Source organism: Fonsecaea monophora (assembly GCF_001642475.1).
Source record: "Fonsecaea monophora strain CBS 269.37 chromosome Unknown Scaff81, whole genome shotgun sequence".
NCBI lineage: Eukaryota > Fungi > Ascomycota > Eurotiomycetes > Chaetothyriales > Herpotrichiellaceae > Fonsecaea > Fonsecaea monophora.
Genome location: NW_019174012.1, coordinates 128,742 through 147,143, shown reverse-complemented (window position 1 = coordinate 147,143; position 18,402 = coordinate 128,742). Strand labels below are relative to the sequence as shown.

Below are 18,402 nucleotides of genomic sequence, written 5' to 3'. Positions count from 1 at the left end.
TTATATTCTAAATTAGTTGTATAGTGTTTGTTTGAGTGGATGTACTATTTATTGTATTGTCTTAGTATTATTTTTTTTTTTTTATTGATACTGGGAATCCATGGTTGTACACAGAGTAGATCGTCGGCAGTGTCAGATGTGGATAAGAGACAAGGATAATATAAGAGTAATAGGTAGTTAAGGAGAGGGATGATAGGAAAGAGAGAGAATAATGTAAGAAGAGAAGAAGGAGGATTAAGGTTAATTTATAAAGCTTAACTATTCCATCCTCTAGAGGATACTTTAACTAAATCTCCCGGACTATTATCTCGTAGTCCGAGAGATAGTACTCTACTTAAGAGAGGTCTATTCTCTTAAGGACGCTTTAACTAGAACTCTTAGACGATATCTTATAGTACGAGAGATTAGACTTACCTTAAGAGAGGTCTATCCTCTAGAAGACGCTTTTAGTTGTAGAGATATTTAATTTATAATTTATAATAACTAATAGTAGCTAATATTAAGAATAGATCCTATATTCTAGAGGACGCTCTTAATTATAGTAAGTAAAGCTACGACCGACGGGAGGTTCTCTCCTATATAGTTATTTCTAGGAAATTTCTAGCCCTAACCTAATATCCCTAGGCCGTTTTTTCCCTATAGTATACTATAGAGTTAATAGTGATAGATAATTAGTCTATAGATAGAGATATTAACGCTTAAAGAAGGCTTTAAGGTTAATATGTATAACCCCTCTTACTGTATATATACGGTAAGCTAGCTACTTAACTAGTGGCCTGAGCTAAGTCTCTAGTATCACGTAGGTGTTCGTGACACTTTACTAGTGACTGCTAAATAGGCCCTTGGAAAGATAGATTTAATAAGACTTTCACAATTTTATGACCCATAAGGATCCTCATAACCTTTCTAACAGGCTCGTTACACGAAATGAGCTAGTTTAAAGAAGTCCCGGAAGAAGTTGAGGACGTTCGCATTTGGCTCAATGAAACAGCTCATATAGTAGACGGACAATGCCACCTTTACTCCGATGGCTAAAGAGCCATATTGCCGACTCGGAAAACCTTGCCGTGGGAACTTAGTTCGATGTGAATGCCCCGTCCTACGCCCCACTGCCTTCACGGAGCTGAGCGCGGGACAATAGTGAGAGTTTTGCGCGCCACGGGCATTGACGGACAGCACGCCCTCGCTACACACGGCTAGCGCGGCTCTCACCCGGGTTGGTGGAGTGCTATCACTAGTTGGTCCCCTGTTTCCCCCCACGATATGCAAGCATTGTGAATCTCGATCCGGAAACCAATTCCGTGTTCGCCGTGTTGGGATACACTACTCACTCCTACGGATTGTATATGAAGGTCAGGTGGTATCCTGGCATGCACCGCCCGAATAAGAATTCTTCGCGTAGCTCGCCGCGTCTGTCACCAAAAAGTAGCTGAACCACCTCGCCGCCATGAGCAACGAACGAGCCAGTAGCCCATCTCCCGATGCTGACAAGTTTCAGAACGAAGCAGTGATCTTGGAGGATGTACCGTCTGATGGAGCCCCACGCAAAGACCTGGATGTTGCGGCCCAATTCCTGGCCACGTTGGACACTTCTGTCGCCCAGGATCCCGTCTCACCTCAAGAGGAACGCCGTGTACTTTGGAAGATTGACCTGACGATTTTACCGCTGATCCTGGTTACCGTTGTCCTTGCGGCCATTGACAAAGTCATCATCTCCAATGCGGCAATCTACGGCATGTCGGAAGATACCAATTTGGAGGGAAATCAGTTCTCCTGGGTCGGCTCGCTCTTCTACTTTGGCTACCTGGTGGCCGAGTACCCTGCGGCCATCCTCATCCAGCGCCTTCCCCTCGGAAAGTTCTTCGCCATCACCATCATGGGGTGGGCGGTCATGATGTTGTGCACTGCTGCCACCAACAGTTTCGGTTCCTTGGCCGCCGTCCGATTCCTCATGGGCATGATGGAGGCCTTTGTCTTCCCCGTGTCAAGCATCATGACGGTCATGTGGTGGCGAAAGAAGGAGCAGCCAATTCGCGTGGCATTCTGGTTCAATTCGGTAAGTCTCGACTCCCCGTCCTCTCAGTCTCTAGAATTGGTCGCGAGCTAACAAAAGTCGGCAGCTTTCGACCGTCTTTTCTGGGATTGTGAGTTACGGCATCGGCCATACGAACACAGCTCTGCATCCCTGGCGCCTGTTGTTCCTCGTCCTGGGCGGGTTTTCCGTCCTTTGGGCCATCGTCATCTTCATTTTTCTGCCCAGCTCACCCGTCGATTGTTGGTATCTCAGTGAGCGGGAGAAGTATGTGTGCCTCTACCGCGTGAGGGAGAACAATACCGGGGTGGAGGATAAGAAGGTGAAATGGTACCAGGTTCGTGAATGTTTGACGGACCCCAAGACCTGGCTGTTGGCCATATTTGCGATTGCGCAGAACATCCCGAATTCGGGTATTGTCACTTTTGCGGCGATTATCGTGCGGGGGATGGGCTACTCGCCCATCAAGACGGTGGTCATTGGGATTCCCACAGGAATCATTGCCACAGTCTGGCAGATTCTTCTGTCAATCATTCAGTCCTACCTGCCCAACACCCGATGCGCTTTCATTGCTGGGGGAGATATGGTCACTCTGGCATCCGCCGTCATGTTATGGAAGTTTGACAGTGACAACCGGAGTGGACTCCTGGGTGCCTACTACTTATTCTACACGTATTGGGCGCCGTACGTGCTAGCAACCTCCCTCCCCATGGCCAATACGTCCGGTCACTCCAAGAAACTCACCATGAATGCTGTCTTCTTTATCTCTTATTGTGTTGGATGCATCTTGGGACCACAGACATTCCGCTCGAACGATGCGCCCACATATTCTCGTGGATTTGAAGGCCAGATGGCGTGCTTTGTCGTGGCAATCGCCGCCATCTCTGCGTATGGGTTCCTATGCTATTTGGAAAACAAGAGGAGGGACCGTCAAGAGCTAGGGACAGCATCGGTCTCGGACTCCAATTTGACCCAAACCTCGTTTTCTGATCTCACAGATTTCGAGAAGAAGGAATTCCGGTATACCTATTGAGGCTCTCGGACCGCAGATCTCTGGTCGCGTCAAAGTGAACGGCGTGGGGAAAATCCTTCCGGGCGGCCACAATGATATTAATGGCTAAGCCTCAAGGAGGGCCTTCATCACATCTTTTGGGGTACGCTTTGGTGCCGCTATCTTTGTAACCCCTGGACTGGTCGTGGACGCGGTACATTTGCCCTCCCATGCGGTTACCAGAGCATACTTGATCGTTGAAATAACGCTCTTACTCTCTCCGGAGTTGCTAGCCATGTCATCAACGAAGGTTATATCCTTAAAGCTTACATCCTTGACCGGCACTCCAATGTACTTCTCGATCATTTCGACAATTTGATTTCCAGTGATATCTTCAGGGCCGTTGAGATTGTATTTCAAGCCATTATGAGGACTTACATCTTCCGTGACCAGGAGATGTGCGGCGAAGTCTCCGACGTCATCTGGGTGGATGACTCCGACCGGTGCGTCACGAGATGCCATAACGCGTAGCGTACTTTGTTGGCCAGTCTTTTGGTAATTCTTGATCAACTCTGCCGCATTCCAAAGCCAGAAAGTGGCGAATACATTAGGCTGCAGCGAAGTCCATTTTAGGCCCTTGAATTCTGGTGAGCTTAATAGAGCCTCAATAGCCCAATGTGATCGTGGATAGTATGCGTCGCAGTTCGGGCGAACATTTGCAGCGGTCGTCGATATTCGAACGATATAGTCCAGACCTGCTTTCAGAGCGGCCAAGTGAAACGTAGATTCCTCAGCGAACTGGTTTGGTTGGTTATGAGGCGCAATGAAAGCTCTCACGATGTGATGCTGACAGAGCCAGTCGGCCGTGATATCCACCCAGTTAAACTCAACCACGTCAACTGCCGGGAGCTTGCTGAATTGTTGTGCTGTAGGGCTTTTCGCTGACCGTGTCAGGGCCATTATGCGGTGATCAGAAAAAACATCGCTCTTTTGAATCAGTTTCGACAGCGTTTCGACAACACTTCTCCCTGTGTTGCCCGTCGCACCAGCGATGAGAAATGTCGGCGCCATGCCCAGCACTGTAAATAGTGTAGTACCTCAGTCAAACTAAGAGTGAGTGAGCTGTAATCTATCGAAAGATCCTGGCATATAGCTCTTATATTAAAGTATTGTATGTGATCGCATACATTCTAATCTCACGCACATTTATATTCAGACTTTTAGATCGTAGAAAGGGCTGGTGGAGGAGAATCAGATTAGTAGGCATAATTTTATTCAAGCTCAAGCTGACTAAATACTTCCTGTATTAGTATAGTATAAATAATGACCCACTACAGTAGAGCTAGTTCCTCAACACGGGCATCCAGTGCACAGGCCGGCACTTCCGTATGACTGATGACTTATTATGCCCGCATCCGCCTAGCTAGTAGCCCTACCAAGACTAAATCCACTTAATTACAAATAGTAATCCTCGATGTAGAATACTATCGCTATCTAGGTTACTTTCTAGGCTTAACGTCTAAATCACGTCACTAAATTATATTCTATCACCCCCTTGGGTGTCGAGCATAATTATTGAGATTAGTCATTTACGAAGAGTGAGCTGAAAATCAACGACGAACACTTTAGTAAAGCCGGGATTTATCAGGACACATGCTTTAAAGAGGAGTAAGGTACAAGTGACTAGCATCGCTAGTCAGGCTCTCAGTACAGGACTAACGATAAGCAAACACAGTGCGTAACGGCAGTACTATAGAATATGATCTATGCCGCTGTCCAGAAACATCCCGGAGAGTGGATCAACACTGGAACCATTATACTTCTAAAGAACTTACATACGGTCCAGCTCCAATCAATCCCAGGGCGAATTTATAAATGCGACGAGAGCGCCATCAACAAACCTGGGGTGGCCTATTTGGGAAATAGAATGCCACTCCGTTTGTGGCACCAAATTGGTGGCGGACATGATCTTCTGGACCGGACGGGAGTGTCCATATCAGCCCGACCGGAGCTATAACAGGTCGACGGAGACAGACGACGTAAGATAATTTGCATTAACGATCGTCAGGATCAAAGCAACGCTTGAACAAATTCCGATCTATTGAATACTGATGGACCTTCTCTTACAACCAAAGTGAGGCAGCGCAGTCAATCTACGTGAATGTGTAGTTTTCCGCCCGTAAGTTTTGGTCGTTTATGGATACTAAGGCGTGTAAAGGCGTTTAAACCAGCCTCTAGGTCCTGAGCATTCGCATCGGCAACAGCCCTCATGGAAAGTTTCATGATGCTCGTAGATTTCTAACCTCAATCTGTCTTATACCAACGTGCGAGAGCTGGTGAAACTTCCAGGTCTCAATACCACGCTTTCCTTTCGCAACCAGCGGGGTATGGGTGCGTCTTGGCGGGGTTCGCAGCAGGCGGGGATTGGTCCAAGTGGAGGAGGAACTGGAGACCCCACAATGATAGGTGACGTCTACATTGCGTGAATCATGACCAGCCGCCAGTATAGTGTATGTCAAGAATAGTGACTACGTCGAGGAAGGGGGCAGTCAGCAGTAGATTGTTCCCCACCAACACGCTACATCAATTCAGTCAATTGAATCTATCACGCTCGAAATGAAAGCAGAGTCGCTACTGGGGAGAGCTAGCTCATTGTGGACGTCGAAACAACTGAACTCGCCCGACTCGATAATTGCATGGTGTGACGCACCTGTTATTAGAACGTCCGTCGTGACGCATACGGTATTACTCAATGTGCTGGGCGACACTTGACTAATCACTGAATGGGCTAGAAATGCACTTTTGCCAAAGGACACGTTGCTTAACAGTCATCTAGAAGTCGAAAGAACTGATCGTCGGGAAATCCTGCTGTAGATCTGTCATCTCACCAAGCGCCAGCCCATTATATAGCTTCTGGATTGAACACCCCAGTCTCGAAAAGCATATTGGTATCAATCTCATCGAACATCTTACACGGCAAACTATCACACCTCCAAGACATACAAAAGAAACAGACAGCCTAGTAAATATGGGTGCCATTTTCATTGCCAACTACCCCCGTCCTGCGGACAACAACTACAAGTTTGACATGGACTATTACCTCAAAGTACACATGCCTCTGCAGTTGAAGCATCACAAACCCTACGGCATGCGATCTTATCACGTTATTCAGCCCGAAAAAGAAACTCCATACGGCACCAGTCCCTACGTCGTGCAAACTATCGAGTTCTGGGACAGCGTCGAAGGATTTTTCAAGGCGCTGAAAGAGGCTAGCCAGGAACCGAGCGACGACATCCCCAAGTATACTGACATCAAAGCTCCCTTCCCGATCATTGGCGAGATCAAAGGTTCCTGGGTCGATAGCACCTTCGAGCTAAAACACTAAGTCCAGGGCGTCGCAACCGGCGTGAAGCCCAAGTCTGTGGGTCCCAACGTTCTTTTGAGGAGCATACACTGAAATTCATGTGAGCGGCTGAACTGGTTGGTGTGAATATGTATACAGCCGGAAGAGTCAGAAAGACCCATGGATAGCTAGCTACACGAAGACAATTCTTTCACTATCATACGATCTGAATTAGGTTGCCCTCCGTGCTGTGGATTCAGCCACACCGCTCTCTCGTTTTCGATCAAACAAGACCGAGAATTATATTGTACCCCCTCCGTGAAATATAGTCCCCAAGATATCGATCACCCTATGGTCTAGACTCTGCACACCTACATTTTGCAATTGCGAGGACTTTTGTGAATAATGAAGTGACTACGAGATGCTAATGGTCAAACGAAAACTACTCAGAGGTGAAGCAGTTTCGTGGTGCTATAATTCCGCTGGAAGCTGGCACCATTCGCGTCCTAGAAAGTAGCTGTCGGCCAGGTGGCATCGTGTGATATCCGAAGTCTTTCACGGGCACATCGTGAAGTTCGAGTGAACATGTGACCCTGGTCTACGGTACGGCAAGTCAATACTCGTTGTATCATCGACACTAGTTACCCTGTGACGTTCGTTAATTATTGATAGGTTAGGTGGTCGGCCGGAGTCTTGACTAATTAACGATGACACACTGCAGTTCGACGGATGTGCTCAACTTGTAATGAGCCATGACTTGGTCCGCTGCGGAGTGATGGAATACGGTATATAGTCTGAAAAGTGTTCTTTACGTTCTCCGACGCTCTGTCCATCCGTGTGAACATTGCGGAATAGCAAGCCTGAATATTCAATCTTTCGAGATGTCTACCGAGACTTCCACTGTATCAGTCGTCTCCGACGCTTTGGCAGACGTTGCCCCTCCGCCAGAAGCTCAGATACCTCCGGATTGGCGCGAGATGGTTGTTGATTTTGACCAAATGACCGCCAAGTACAACGAAGAGAGAATCAAGCGCCTCCAGAAGGCTGGTATAGAGCAATATCAACATGTGGCGACGTCCAAAGTCAGCGTGCTTCCGGAGATGGTGAATGATCCATTTGCCAAAGAAATCGTACGTGACCCTGTGATAGAAGAGCACGATATTACGATCATCGGTGGTGGTGTGGGTGGTGTCATCATGGCTTGCCGTCTTGTCAAAGCCGGGTTCCAAAATATCAAGATTGTGGAAAAGGCTGGGGATTTCGGAGGAGTGTGGTGAGTGTCCTCCACGGTTGCACCTTATAAACACATCCGCGCTCATAACACATTCTAGGTATTGGAATCGTTACCCAGGCATACAGATTGACATTGAATCTTACATCTACATGCCTATGCTTGAGGACACTGGATACGTCCCAAAACGAAAATACTCTTACGGAAAAGAAATCTACGAGTATCTTTGCTTGCTCGCTCGACAATTCGGCTTGTATGATAAGGTCTTGTTTCAGACAGGCTGTCGTGAAGTACGGTGGGACGAGGCAACCTTACGATGGAACATGACGACTACGAGAGGTGACCTCCTCTCGTCTAAATTCCTCGTTTCATCATGTGGACCATTCGACAATCCCAAATTTCCCGGCATCCCTGGAATCGAGACTTTCAAAGGGAAGCAGATGCACACCAGCCGCTGGGATTACGATTACTCTGGGGGTGACACGGAAGGAAATTTGACCAAGCTGGTCGATAAGCGCGTGGGCATCATTGGAACTGGCGCCACAGGCATCCAGGTTACTCCCCATCTCGGCAGGTGGTCGAAGGAACTCTATGTTTTCCAACGCACGCCAGCGTCGGTCGATATCCGCAATAACCGACTCACAGATAAAGAAACTTTCTCTAAACAACAACCTGGTTGGCAACGCGAGCGTATGGACAACTTTGCCCTCATATGTACAGGCAAAAAGGTAGAAAAGGACCTTGTCAATGACGGATGGACTTCGGCTCTACAAATCCTATCTGGCTGGTTTGGCCAAAGCAAGACAGGCTATACCGAGTCCCTGACTCCCGAAGAAACAGCCAGGGCTATGCAACTAGCCGATTACAAGAAGATGGAGTCGCTTCGCAAACGCGTGGAGCAGATTGTGAAAGACCCAAAGACGGCCGAGGCTCTCAAGCCTTATTTCAACCAATTTTGTAAGCGACCATGTTTCCATGACGAGTACCTCCCAACATTCAACCGACCGAATGTCACCCTGGTGGACACTCAAGGTCATGGCGTGGACCGCATCACGGAGAAGGGTATCGTGGCGAATGGAAAGGAGTATGAACTCGACTGCATTGTCTACGCTACCGGATTTGAGTATAATACCGACTGGAAACTCCGTCATAACCTCAACATCTACGGTGTTAATGGCCAAGGTTTCTCAGAGAAATGGTCCGACGGCCCTCTTACCCTTCACGGATGGGCAACTAACGGCTTCCCTAATCTCTTCATTGTGAACTCTGCACAGAACTCTGGCTTCCCTAACTATCATCACAGCCTTGATGACCAGGCTTCCCACCTTGTCTACGTTATGACTAAGGCGAGGAATGAAAAGATCGAACGCTTTGAGGTTACTGCCGAAGCTGAACAGGCGTGGATGGAGGAGATTTACAGAAGAAGCAAGGATCGTACCGAGTATCTTCTGTCTTGCACGCCTGGCTACTACAACGATGAAGGTGCAGTTGGGAAGAAGACTGCTCGGAACAATCCATATGGTGGAAATCCCATGGATTTTCTGAGCATCACCCGCAGCTGGAGGTCTGCCGGCGGTTTCCCAGGTCTGAGTGTTCGGTATGCTTTGGCAGCTTGAACAGATAGTGGCCATGCAGCTATGTAAGCAGTTTTGTGCATATCGCTAGACTGTTGTATCTCCTAAACTGAACAGACCAGACACCCATGTCTTCGAGTACTACTAAAAACTGCACGAGAGCTTGAACTTCAAGACCACAAGAATCTAATTTTTTCTTATAAATGAAATTCATTATTATTTTTGTTCCTAATCAAGATGTCTTCATAGATAACTGACTTCTGCAAACAGTGACCGAGAGGCCTCGAGGGAATACATGACACCTTGTTCCTGGAGGGACTTTCAGACCTCATCAAAGATTCCATGGTGTGTTTCATCTCCACAATGTTCATCTCACTCTGGGATTCAAGCTTATGACCCGGGAATTGTGTTGTTGTTTCCGCGGATCGCTCTGGGCGTGGCGATGGAGGGATTCAAGTTCTTCACTTAGCGTCGGCTTAACATGTCATGATTGAGGATGGGAAAAACAAATATCACCTTGAGACACGGCGCCGGCATTTCTCAGACCTTCAGGACAACGATTCTGACAGCTTATTCCGACATCATCATTGCGAACGCGCCAGTTCATCCCACGGACTGCGGCAATGGTTTCGTCTGCGTGACATCTACTCCAACGACAGTGAGGATGCTGAGCAGCGAGTCGTCATTTCAGAAGAGATCTTTAGGGATCAAAGCCTCAAGTGCACGACCAGGTAGAGAGCTGAATGCAGCAGTGGCCAACAGGATCGATGCCGAGTGCATGCGTTAAAAGGAAGGCTTGCCAGATTCGTCACATCTACCTCTCCGTCACGGATCATCAGGATGCTGGGCTCAACCGCTACAATTAGATCCCCGAGCCGTCCATCCCAGAGGTGAGTTCATGAGATAATTACAGGGCCTTGCAATCAATCAACACTGCCGCCAACATGGAGCTAGAAAGCAGCCGCATCCGGATGAGAAATACGACCAATCTGTGAGAGATCCCTCGCATTGCCTGCGCCGGATCAATTTCGTTGCAGAATCGTGGTCTTTCGAGACGAGAGAAGACGTTGGACTGGATCAATTTTGTTCCCGTGCCGCGGTAGGCTACTTTGGACAAGAGCGCTTGACCTCATTTACTGTCTTGGTCAGAAGAAGCCCATGTTCTCCAAATATGCGGGCACAATCAGAACATACAAGATGCGAAGCTAGGCAAAGATAGTCCCCTTACGGTCATGAACTTGGCAGGAGGTGCGCCCATCGAGAAAAGAGTATCAGAAGCAAGCAGCTGCATTGCGTATCAAGGCTGAACATTGCTTTGTCAGGCTACCAGACTGCTACATGACTAGGAACGGATTATTGATCGAGTCACTAAGTCGCCTGACTAAACTTGCCTTATCTTTACCTTTGGTGATGATCAACCTGCGTTCCGTACTTCGATATCAAGTCTCCATGGGCCTATTCACCGCCAACCCATAGTCTTGCACTGTACATGTTCCACTGAGGATGGCTTTCATTAGGCGTTCTCAACAAATCAATTGTCTCGGAAGTGATAGACTGACGTTTCACCCGATGACCAGGTCTATAGTGATTTCTGCTGCTCGGCTACATATCAAATTGCCTCCCCCTCTGTTGCCCAAACTGTAGAACCGCATCAGCATTTCCGCCTTCTCTATACTTCCCACCAGCGGTATATTCTGACGCCTTGTTAACAAAGGGAAGCGCTGGTCTGAGGACGATCTCTGCTCCACTGCACTCAATGGCTTGTCCAGTCAATGAGTCGTCCTTGAGGATCATCTCCACTGCATCTACGATCAATGAAGCGGGTGTCTTATACTGTAATGGAACGCTCTGTACAATCTCTCCGCTCAGAATGCCGGTCGCCACCATCCCTGGCAGAATGGCATTGACGGTGATCGGTTCTCCTTGTTCCTTCATCCGTTTACCGAGGCCACGGGCAAGGCCGATGATCTAGTAGGGTCAGGAAACCAACTTCGTCCATGATCCAGGGAGGTCGTTCGTACTTACGCCATGCTTAGCAGCAGCATAAAGGGGAATCTCGGAGCACGCATAAATGCCTGCAGAGCTTGAAGTCATTGCCAGCTTGCCGGCTTTGGAAGCATTCTTGCGAAAATAGTGAAGAGCTAGATACGTGGACCATACGACGCCGTACAAGTCGACGTCAATGACCAACACATCGGGCCGAGGTGGGCCATCGTCGCCAGACGCCTCAGAAGGTGCACAGAAATCTTCTCGGTCCAGAATACCCTGCTCCACAAAATTACCATGGTTAACTCATGGACAGTAGGGTACGTTTTACTGCATTAGCAAAGACTGTGCACACGGTCATTTTTTTGTAATACTCTTGCTTGGATATCTATTACTGACCGAAGTCTATCCGACCCCATCTCTTGTAGGTCTGGGAGAACACATCAGCCTGCGCTTCGTACGACGCAACGTTGGCCTGGTGGAAGAACGTCTGCTCGCCGAGGCACTTTGCAATGTCTGCTCCAGCACCGTTGAAATCAATAATGGACACGTTCCAGCCAAGCTCAACCAGACGCTCTACCGTAGCGAGTCCTATGCCGGAAGCTGTCACAGCCGATTAGTCATACGTTCGGAAAGGAAGCGAGCTTGATCCTCGTACCGCCCCCAGTAATAATGGCGACTGGTGAATTTGTAGCCATGGCACAACATAGGTTATCAAGATGCCGCGACTCAGCAATGATCTTTTGCAGCGCGATACGAGTATATATCTGACTCAATCATGCTATGGCGAGGACCAGGGGATATGTGCTTGAGTAATTATGAGTGAGTAAGCTTATACCGGGAGCCGAGCGGAAATTTTGATACCTACATTGGCCAGTCCATAACCGTGTAATTTAGGACATGCCGCTCGTCCGCTAGCAACACAGCGAGCCCCCTGCAGATTATTCAATCGTCACTCCAGGTAAGGTTGTCAGACGGGTACTACTGACCCACGTTCAGAGGGCCTCTTATACCATCTTACATGTGTCATTGATGGACCGTAAATCAAAGAGCTAGTGAATTCCTGAGATGAAATGGCTGTGGGGAACACGTGAACGTGCCACATCATTTGGAGCGCAGAGTCATTCTCCGGGAAATGGCTCTGACACATCAACCATTACTCAGGGGTTGCAAGACTTCAAAACAAGAAGAGAGGCAGCAGCGCCGTACCAGGCTTCGAGCGTGGGCTCACTGTTGATCTGGACTGGTGTCGTACAGATCGTTGTATTCTGATGCTGTCCCGCATCTGCTATCTCCTCGCCAGCAATCCTCTGAATATGGGAGTCTCTCCCGCCCTTTCTCCATCCCTGACCTCTTGTCCTCACCCGCTGTGCGGAGCGTGGCACATGGTGGACCACTACGCTTTCCTTCCCAACGACCCTTCAAACATGATACAACCAATGGGTCCTGATGCTCAGGCGATGATAATATATACCTCGGATGGGTATATGGGTGCCCAGTTCCTCACCTCTGGTCAAAAATGCCCTAATGCCACCGACATTACATTGGGGGCTTCACCCAGTCTCCAGTCAGTAGGAGGAGCCTACATGGCCTACAGCGGACCGTTCTTCCTAGAAGATGATGGTAACACAGGAGCTCAATTTGTGCTCCATCGCGCTGATATAACGAATATGCCTAGTCTGAAGGGGCAGACACAAAAAAGACGGTTTGAAATAAAGGAGGAGCAGGATGGTGAATACTTGACATTGGAGAGTGTGGACCTAATCGGATTTTTTGGCGAGGACAGGATCATAAAGGTCAAGTGGAAGAGATTAACGGAAACGCAGAAGTAACAAGCATTCCGCAGGCGGTCGGCATTCGCAAGATACGTATATAGTCAAGTGGCGCAGAAGAAAATAAAGGAAATCGTGTATATAAGATTACTTCGACCAATTTCAATGACTCCGTCCATTAGTGACAGCTGAAGCCTTTGGCAGTGTCTACGCTGGCGAATGGACGGTCTCCATTGAATAGCACGGACAGAGGCCTGCTGTCCTGTGTATAGCCAAACTTGGTTAAGTCATCAATTAATGTGACGGCACCAAACTGCTGCTTTACTTACTCCACTGCTATGTCACCCTGACCAAGTGCAGGGGGTGGCAGCCAGTGACCTTTTCAGCACCACTGAGGGATCATCTTTGTCCTTTATGGAGGGTGATTCTAGAGGACAAAAAGGTGCGTTCCAGTCATCCCAACTATCCTCGTAACCTGGCATGCTTTCCGGATTGTCAGTTGAGATTGTGCGTCGCAGCTGCGTTCCCTGGCCCGATTGCCGCTGCACTGGAGATGAACAGGTCGGGCTGGAATCGATATCCTCTGCTGGCTCGCGAGAGTTGGATGGCCTGTTTGGCACTTGAATGCTATGAGATGGCACCGGCTAAGCCCACGACGGCAATGTCTGACCACCAGAAGGGCGAAGTAAATCAGTGGCGGAGATTTTGGCAAGCGACGCACACTTTGTTGACCCTGTTATGCAAAACCCCCTGCCGCATTGATAATGATCTCGTCCGTTTCCCGTCAGGGGACTTTGGTCGGATTGTTGGTCCTCCTCGATGTTGGTTTTCAAGTTGACACGCAAGGATCATAGTGATTCGGTCAGTATTTCCTGTCGTCTACAACGCCAGGAATGTCTACAGTGGCATGAGCTCAACATGAATGTTCCAAGTACCTTGAATGGCAGAGGGAAATTTGTCTGGACTGTAGGCAAGGGCTTTAACGTCAACATTGCAAGCTCCGAGGTTCTCAAGATGCTTCAAGACATAGCTGGGCCTTCAATACCACAGATTCGGCCAGGTCTCGGATCAATATGATGCAGACGCAGGTCACCGAGAGCGAGCGAAGTTACGTAATGCTTAATTACCTCAGTGTCGCGTGGTCGACATTCATAGGTAGTGCTGAATCTCCCCAAACCATTGCACTCTACAGACGACAGAGCTCGAGTACGAAGCATGGCACCGCTATCCATGTCACTAAATAGGCTATCACTCGCAAAACATATTTGGGGGGAAGATGAACTCAGGAGACGGCACGAAATCATCCAGGTCTTGTCGGAATTCCCATTGAAAACGACATGCCCCGACGTCTACGAGCTCAGCAGGCGAGATCTTTGGATATTTCGATTCCAGCAGAGTGTTGAAATCCTTGAGCTCAAGATGAAATTCGGCTGGACCAATGAACACTTTCTCGATGCGTTGAGAATCGTCAGTCCGGATGTTTCCCCGCTAGGTGTAAATTACAGAAGTAAGTTTAGCCTGTGCTTATTATCTAGATTCATTTACGTCGATTAACAGTGGATGGAAGTATTTCTCAGAAATCTCCAGACTACAATGAGCCCAGAACAGCAGGCATACTGGATCCCTAAAGCAGAAAAGTACGAAATCAGTGGCAGTTATGCGCAGACCGAACTTGGACACGGCAGTAATGTCAAGGGTATCGAAACGACCGCAACTTTCGATCCGGCCACGGATGAGTTCATTCTCGACTCGCCGACGGTATCAAGCCATAAGTACTGGATTGGTGCCCTAGGTATTCTAGCGACTCACGCGCTAGTAGTTGCAAGGCTGCTTGTATTCGGAAAAGACTTGGGAAATCATGTTTTCATTGTCCAAGTTCGCGATATGGTAACACATGAGCTCGAGCCTAATGTCCTCGTCTACGATCAGGGGCCAAAATCTCTTGGGTCGTTCAATACCGTGGATAACGGCACCATGAAGTTCACAAATAAACGGATTCCAAGAAGTCAAATGCTGGCTGGTATGGCGTCTTTAGACCGGAACGGGACATATCGTGGAAGTACCAACTCTAAACATTCTTACACGTCCATGGTGATTATACGAGGTCTCATGATAGCAGAAATTGGACAGGATGTTGCTAAAGCCGTCATCATCGCCCTCCGATACACTGCATTCCGACGACAGTTTAACAAGAAGGATGGAAAGGAGACCCTCGTGATTAACTATGCCAGCGTAAAGAATCGACTCTATCCAGCTCTCTGTCGGGTCAGTTACACCCTATTTCTACTCTTTTGTGCCTACTATTGAACTATCTAGGCATTACCAATGATGTTCTTCGGGCGGCAAGTCAAGAAGCAGATTGACAACCTGAAAGATTCCGATCCGGAAGATCTCCATTTACAGACAGTTGGAGGCAAGATCTGGGTGACAGAGCGCGGAGTTAGAGATATCGAGGTGGCTCGCCTTTGTTGCGGCGGACAGGGTACGTGACGCTGATCTCAATACACTGTCGTGCCTACTGACTGCTCCAGGAAACATGGCATACGCAGGCCTGGGCTTGCTACATGCGTATCTTTCGCCGTCGAGAACGTACGAAGGAGACACATACATCTTGTCTCAGCAGATTGGGAAGGCTGTCGTTAAACACTGGAAAAAGTAAGCGATCTTTCTGGTCGGGCAAGACGAATTACTGACTTCGAGAAGTGGTACTGAAAAGTCTATTTCTGCGCTGTCCTATGTTTCTCGACTGAGGAATCGGCAGAGTATGGCCAGCAGAGCAGCAGTGACTGGTCATACCGATTGGTTCATCCTGAGCAACCAGGAGGACTTCTTGGAACGACGCAGCGCTCGCCTGGCACAGACGCATATCAACGAAACATATAGAGAAGAAGACACAAGTTATGACGTGCGTGAACTAGCGATGGCGCATGCCGACTTGACTTTCTGGAGGGCCCTGCAAAGCCAGGTCAAGCAATGTCCAGAAGAGCATGCAGCGAAGATGGAGGCACTAGCGAATGTGGCAAGTATAACGATTTCTTCGGCAGATTGATGGACGTCACTAACTCGGATAGTTCTCTCTCACTACAATGCTTGAGGGCCTGGAGGCATTTGTAGGCAGCGAATACCTTTCCGAGAAGGACATCCAAAGCTTGCGGACAGCGCATCGAGATGCCATCTCCTCATTTACGCAATGTGTTGACCCGATCATTGAAGCCTTTGGATTCACAGACACTGAATTGAACAGCGTCTTCACACGGAAAGACAGGACACCATACGAGGCGCTATGGGACATAGCACAAAAGAGTCAACTGAGCGACAACAGTTTGATTCGGCCAACTATCTTGCGTGCAAGGTCTTTGTGGAGGAATTACCAGGGAAGTCGAGCAAGAATGTAATTGCCCAAAAAAATATGGAAACTACACAGAAACTACTCCACACGTGCAACTGTCCACTTGTTCGGCCCATCCTCCTAGTGACGGGGTTAGAGATTGCATTCAGAAATAATATTGTGTTGTGAACAATGAACCACCTCCGATGATACTTTCCCATACGCCTCGGGTGTCGTCAGTCATGTGCCTTTCGTTCCTCTCGTGCACATACTGTGGTATGTAGGCTCGCCCTCCTACCTAGCTAGGTCTCATGTGCACCCTCCTCGGCACTTTCGTCTTCTAGCAAGGATTCTTTTTACGAGCCGCGGAATACAGAAATACAGAATACTACCGCTCCCTTGATGTCTGTTTGGGCGGTATCGAAGCGTCTGCGTTATTGCATTCGACAAACAGACCTTAGTCAAGAAGGGCTAGCCAGACACAATCACAATACTTCTGGACAGTAGAGCGAGACGCATGCTGCGAAATTTTGGTACCTGAGTCCAGCACGAGTAATTGAAGTTGACTAAACGTGCCAAGCTGGAGTGACAAAGAGCCACTTACTCATGCGCTTCTGACCCGGCCAGTCAGCGGCGGTGGGCTGCGCAGGTAGTGGACCGTCGTCCAGATACCCCACTGCATCGGATCATAGTAGCCAAGTTTGACCTGGTCGGCACGGGGTACGGGGCTGGGAAGTTATCCCATTCAGTTTTCGGTCAGAGCTGCGCAGCAGTACTTCAACCTCCCTTAGCATCCGTCGAGCACAGGTCTTGCGCAGGACATTAAACTCAGCTCAGTACTGCAAGTTAGGACTTTGGGCGTTGCAATTGCACCATCATCGTCGTCGACAAGCAACCATGTATCATTCGACGGCCCTGGTAGAGACACCCCAGTCTTACATGACTCTTGCCCTGCCCGACATTGAAGTGCTGCACGTCCCAGAGTCGTCTCCAACTCCAACACCAGTGCTGGTCATCAGACTCAATAGGCCATCCAAAAAGAACGCTTTTACCGGGCCGATGCGCAGCAGCATCGAGACGGTGTACCGTCTGGTCAACGTCGACTCGCGGGTCAAGGTCGTGGTCCTGACCGGCGCTGGCAGCGCATTTTGTGCCGGAGCTGATCTAGAAATTGGCTGGCCGGGGAGCACGAACAAAGGTGGTCAAGACACCATCAAGAAAAGCGAAAGAGATGCTGATCACAGAGATCGGTAAGTTGGTCCTGCTTTCATCTGTTATGGCTGCAACCTAATGCGATGAAGCGGTGGAAGAGCCGTTCTCGCCATTCACCAGTGCTCCAAACCCACGATAACCGCCATCAACGGTGCGGCAGTGGGCATCGGCGTCACCATGTGCCTACCGGCGACCATCCGGATCGCTAGTGCTGATGCGAAGATCGGGTTCGTTTTCTCGCGCCGAGGAATAGTCATGGACGCATGCTCGTCTTATTTCCTGCCCCGACTGATCGGCTTGTCTAAAGCTCTTCACGTCACGGCCACTGGAGGCGTCTATCGCGCAGACCATCCGTTGATGCGGTCATTGTTCTCCGAGATTCATCCAACTCCAGAAGAGACATTCCGACGAGCGCTTGAGCTTGCAGATGAGCTTGCGACGTACTCGTCCTCGGTCTCGTTGAAGCTGATGCGTGATCTCATGAATTATGGCCCTAACAGCGCAGAGGAGACGCACCTGTTAGACTCGAGACTGCTACATCAACTTTTCGGAACTCGGGATAATAAAGAAGGGGTGGATAGCTTCTTCGAAAAGAGACCTCCAGTTTTTAAGGGGAACATGCAAGAAGATGCCCCGGAAACCTGGCCTTGGTGGCCTCAGATAGACATCGGAACCCTGCGGCCTGGTTCTAGATACGCCTCTAAGCTCTAACTTAGATGAATCAATGTTTCTGGAAACAAGTTTGGTATTCATCGCGGGGGGATTGATTTCAAGATTCAATTGCGGATATCGGTGATGCAATGTGAACCCAGTGTAGAATTTGGTCGGCTATTGCTACAATAAGATGGACGGTTTTTTGGACCCCATATCAGGCTGGCCGGGGACACTATCTTGGATCAGGGGACACCAGCTGACCTAGAAATTGCAGGAAAG

The 18,402-nt window shown here is 48.8% G+C and overlaps 7 protein-coding genes across 7 annotated transcripts; 5 read left to right on the top strand and 2 right to left on the bottom strand.

Annotated features, from left to right (window-relative positions):
- Positions 1-1,447: 1,447 nt before the first annotated feature.
- AYO21_08907 (hypothetical protein) lies at positions 1,448-3,065 on the top strand (the record flags this gene model as incomplete). The annotated part of the gene is made up of 2 exons (XM_022658848.1): positions 1,448-2,056; positions 2,121-3,065. 2 exons carry the CDS (start codon positions 1,448-1,450, stop codon positions 3,063-3,065), a joined length of 1,554 nt encoding a protein of 517 aa, XP_022508898.1.
- An 84-nt stretch (positions 3,066-3,149) lies between these two features.
- Positions 3,150-3,983, bottom strand: AYO21_08906 (hypothetical protein; the record flags this gene model as incomplete). The annotated part of the gene is made up of 1 exon (XM_022658847.1): positions 3,150-3,983. The coding sequence occupies one exon, from the start codon at positions 3,981-3,983 to the stop codon at positions 3,150-3,152; it is 834 nt and encodes a 277-aa protein (XP_022508897.1).
- Positions 3,984-6,051: 2,068 nt separating this feature from the next.
- AYO21_08905 (hypothetical protein) lies at positions 6,052-6,408 on the top strand (the record flags this gene model as incomplete). The annotated part of the gene is made up of 1 exon (XM_022658846.1): positions 6,052-6,408. One exon carries the CDS (start codon positions 6,052-6,054, stop codon positions 6,406-6,408), a length of 357 nt encoding a protein of 118 aa, XP_022508896.1.
- Positions 6,409-7,247: 839 nt separating this feature from the next.
- AYO21_08904 (hypothetical protein) lies at positions 7,248-9,213 on the top strand (the record flags this gene model as incomplete). The annotated part of the gene is made up of 2 exons (XM_022658845.1): positions 7,248-7,639; positions 7,698-9,213. 2 exons carry the CDS (start codon positions 7,248-7,250, stop codon positions 9,211-9,213), a joined length of 1,908 nt encoding a protein of 635 aa, XP_022508895.1.
- A 1,560-nt stretch (positions 9,214-10,773) lies between these two features.
- On the bottom strand, positions 10,774-11,855 carry AYO21_08903 (hypothetical protein; the record flags this gene model as incomplete). Its single annotated transcript, XM_022658844.1, has 4 exons — positions 10,774-11,139; positions 11,197-11,462; positions 11,557-11,760; positions 11,816-11,855. The coding sequence occupies 4 exons, from the start codon at positions 11,853-11,855 to the stop codon at positions 10,774-10,776; spliced, it is 876 nt and encodes a 291-aa protein (XP_022508894.1).
- A 2,289-nt stretch (positions 11,856-14,144) lies between these two features.
- AYO21_08902 (hypothetical protein) lies at positions 14,145-16,324 on the top strand (the record flags this gene model as incomplete). The annotated part of the gene is made up of 7 exons (XM_022658843.1): positions 14,145-14,423; positions 14,487-14,721; positions 14,776-15,194; positions 15,246-15,411; positions 15,461-15,584; positions 15,633-15,945; positions 16,001-16,324. 7 exons carry the CDS (start codon positions 14,145-14,147, stop codon positions 16,322-16,324), a joined length of 1,860 nt encoding a protein of 619 aa, XP_022508893.1.
- An 830-nt stretch (positions 16,325-17,154) lies between these two features.
- Positions 17,155-18,180, top strand: AYO21_08901 (hypothetical protein; the record flags this gene model as incomplete). Its single annotated transcript, XM_022658842.1, has 2 exons — positions 17,155-17,507; positions 17,559-18,180. The coding sequence occupies 2 exons, from the start codon at positions 17,155-17,157 to the stop codon at positions 18,178-18,180; spliced, it is 975 nt and encodes a 324-aa protein (XP_022508892.1).
- Between the last annotated feature and the right edge of the window lie 222 nt (positions 18,181-18,402).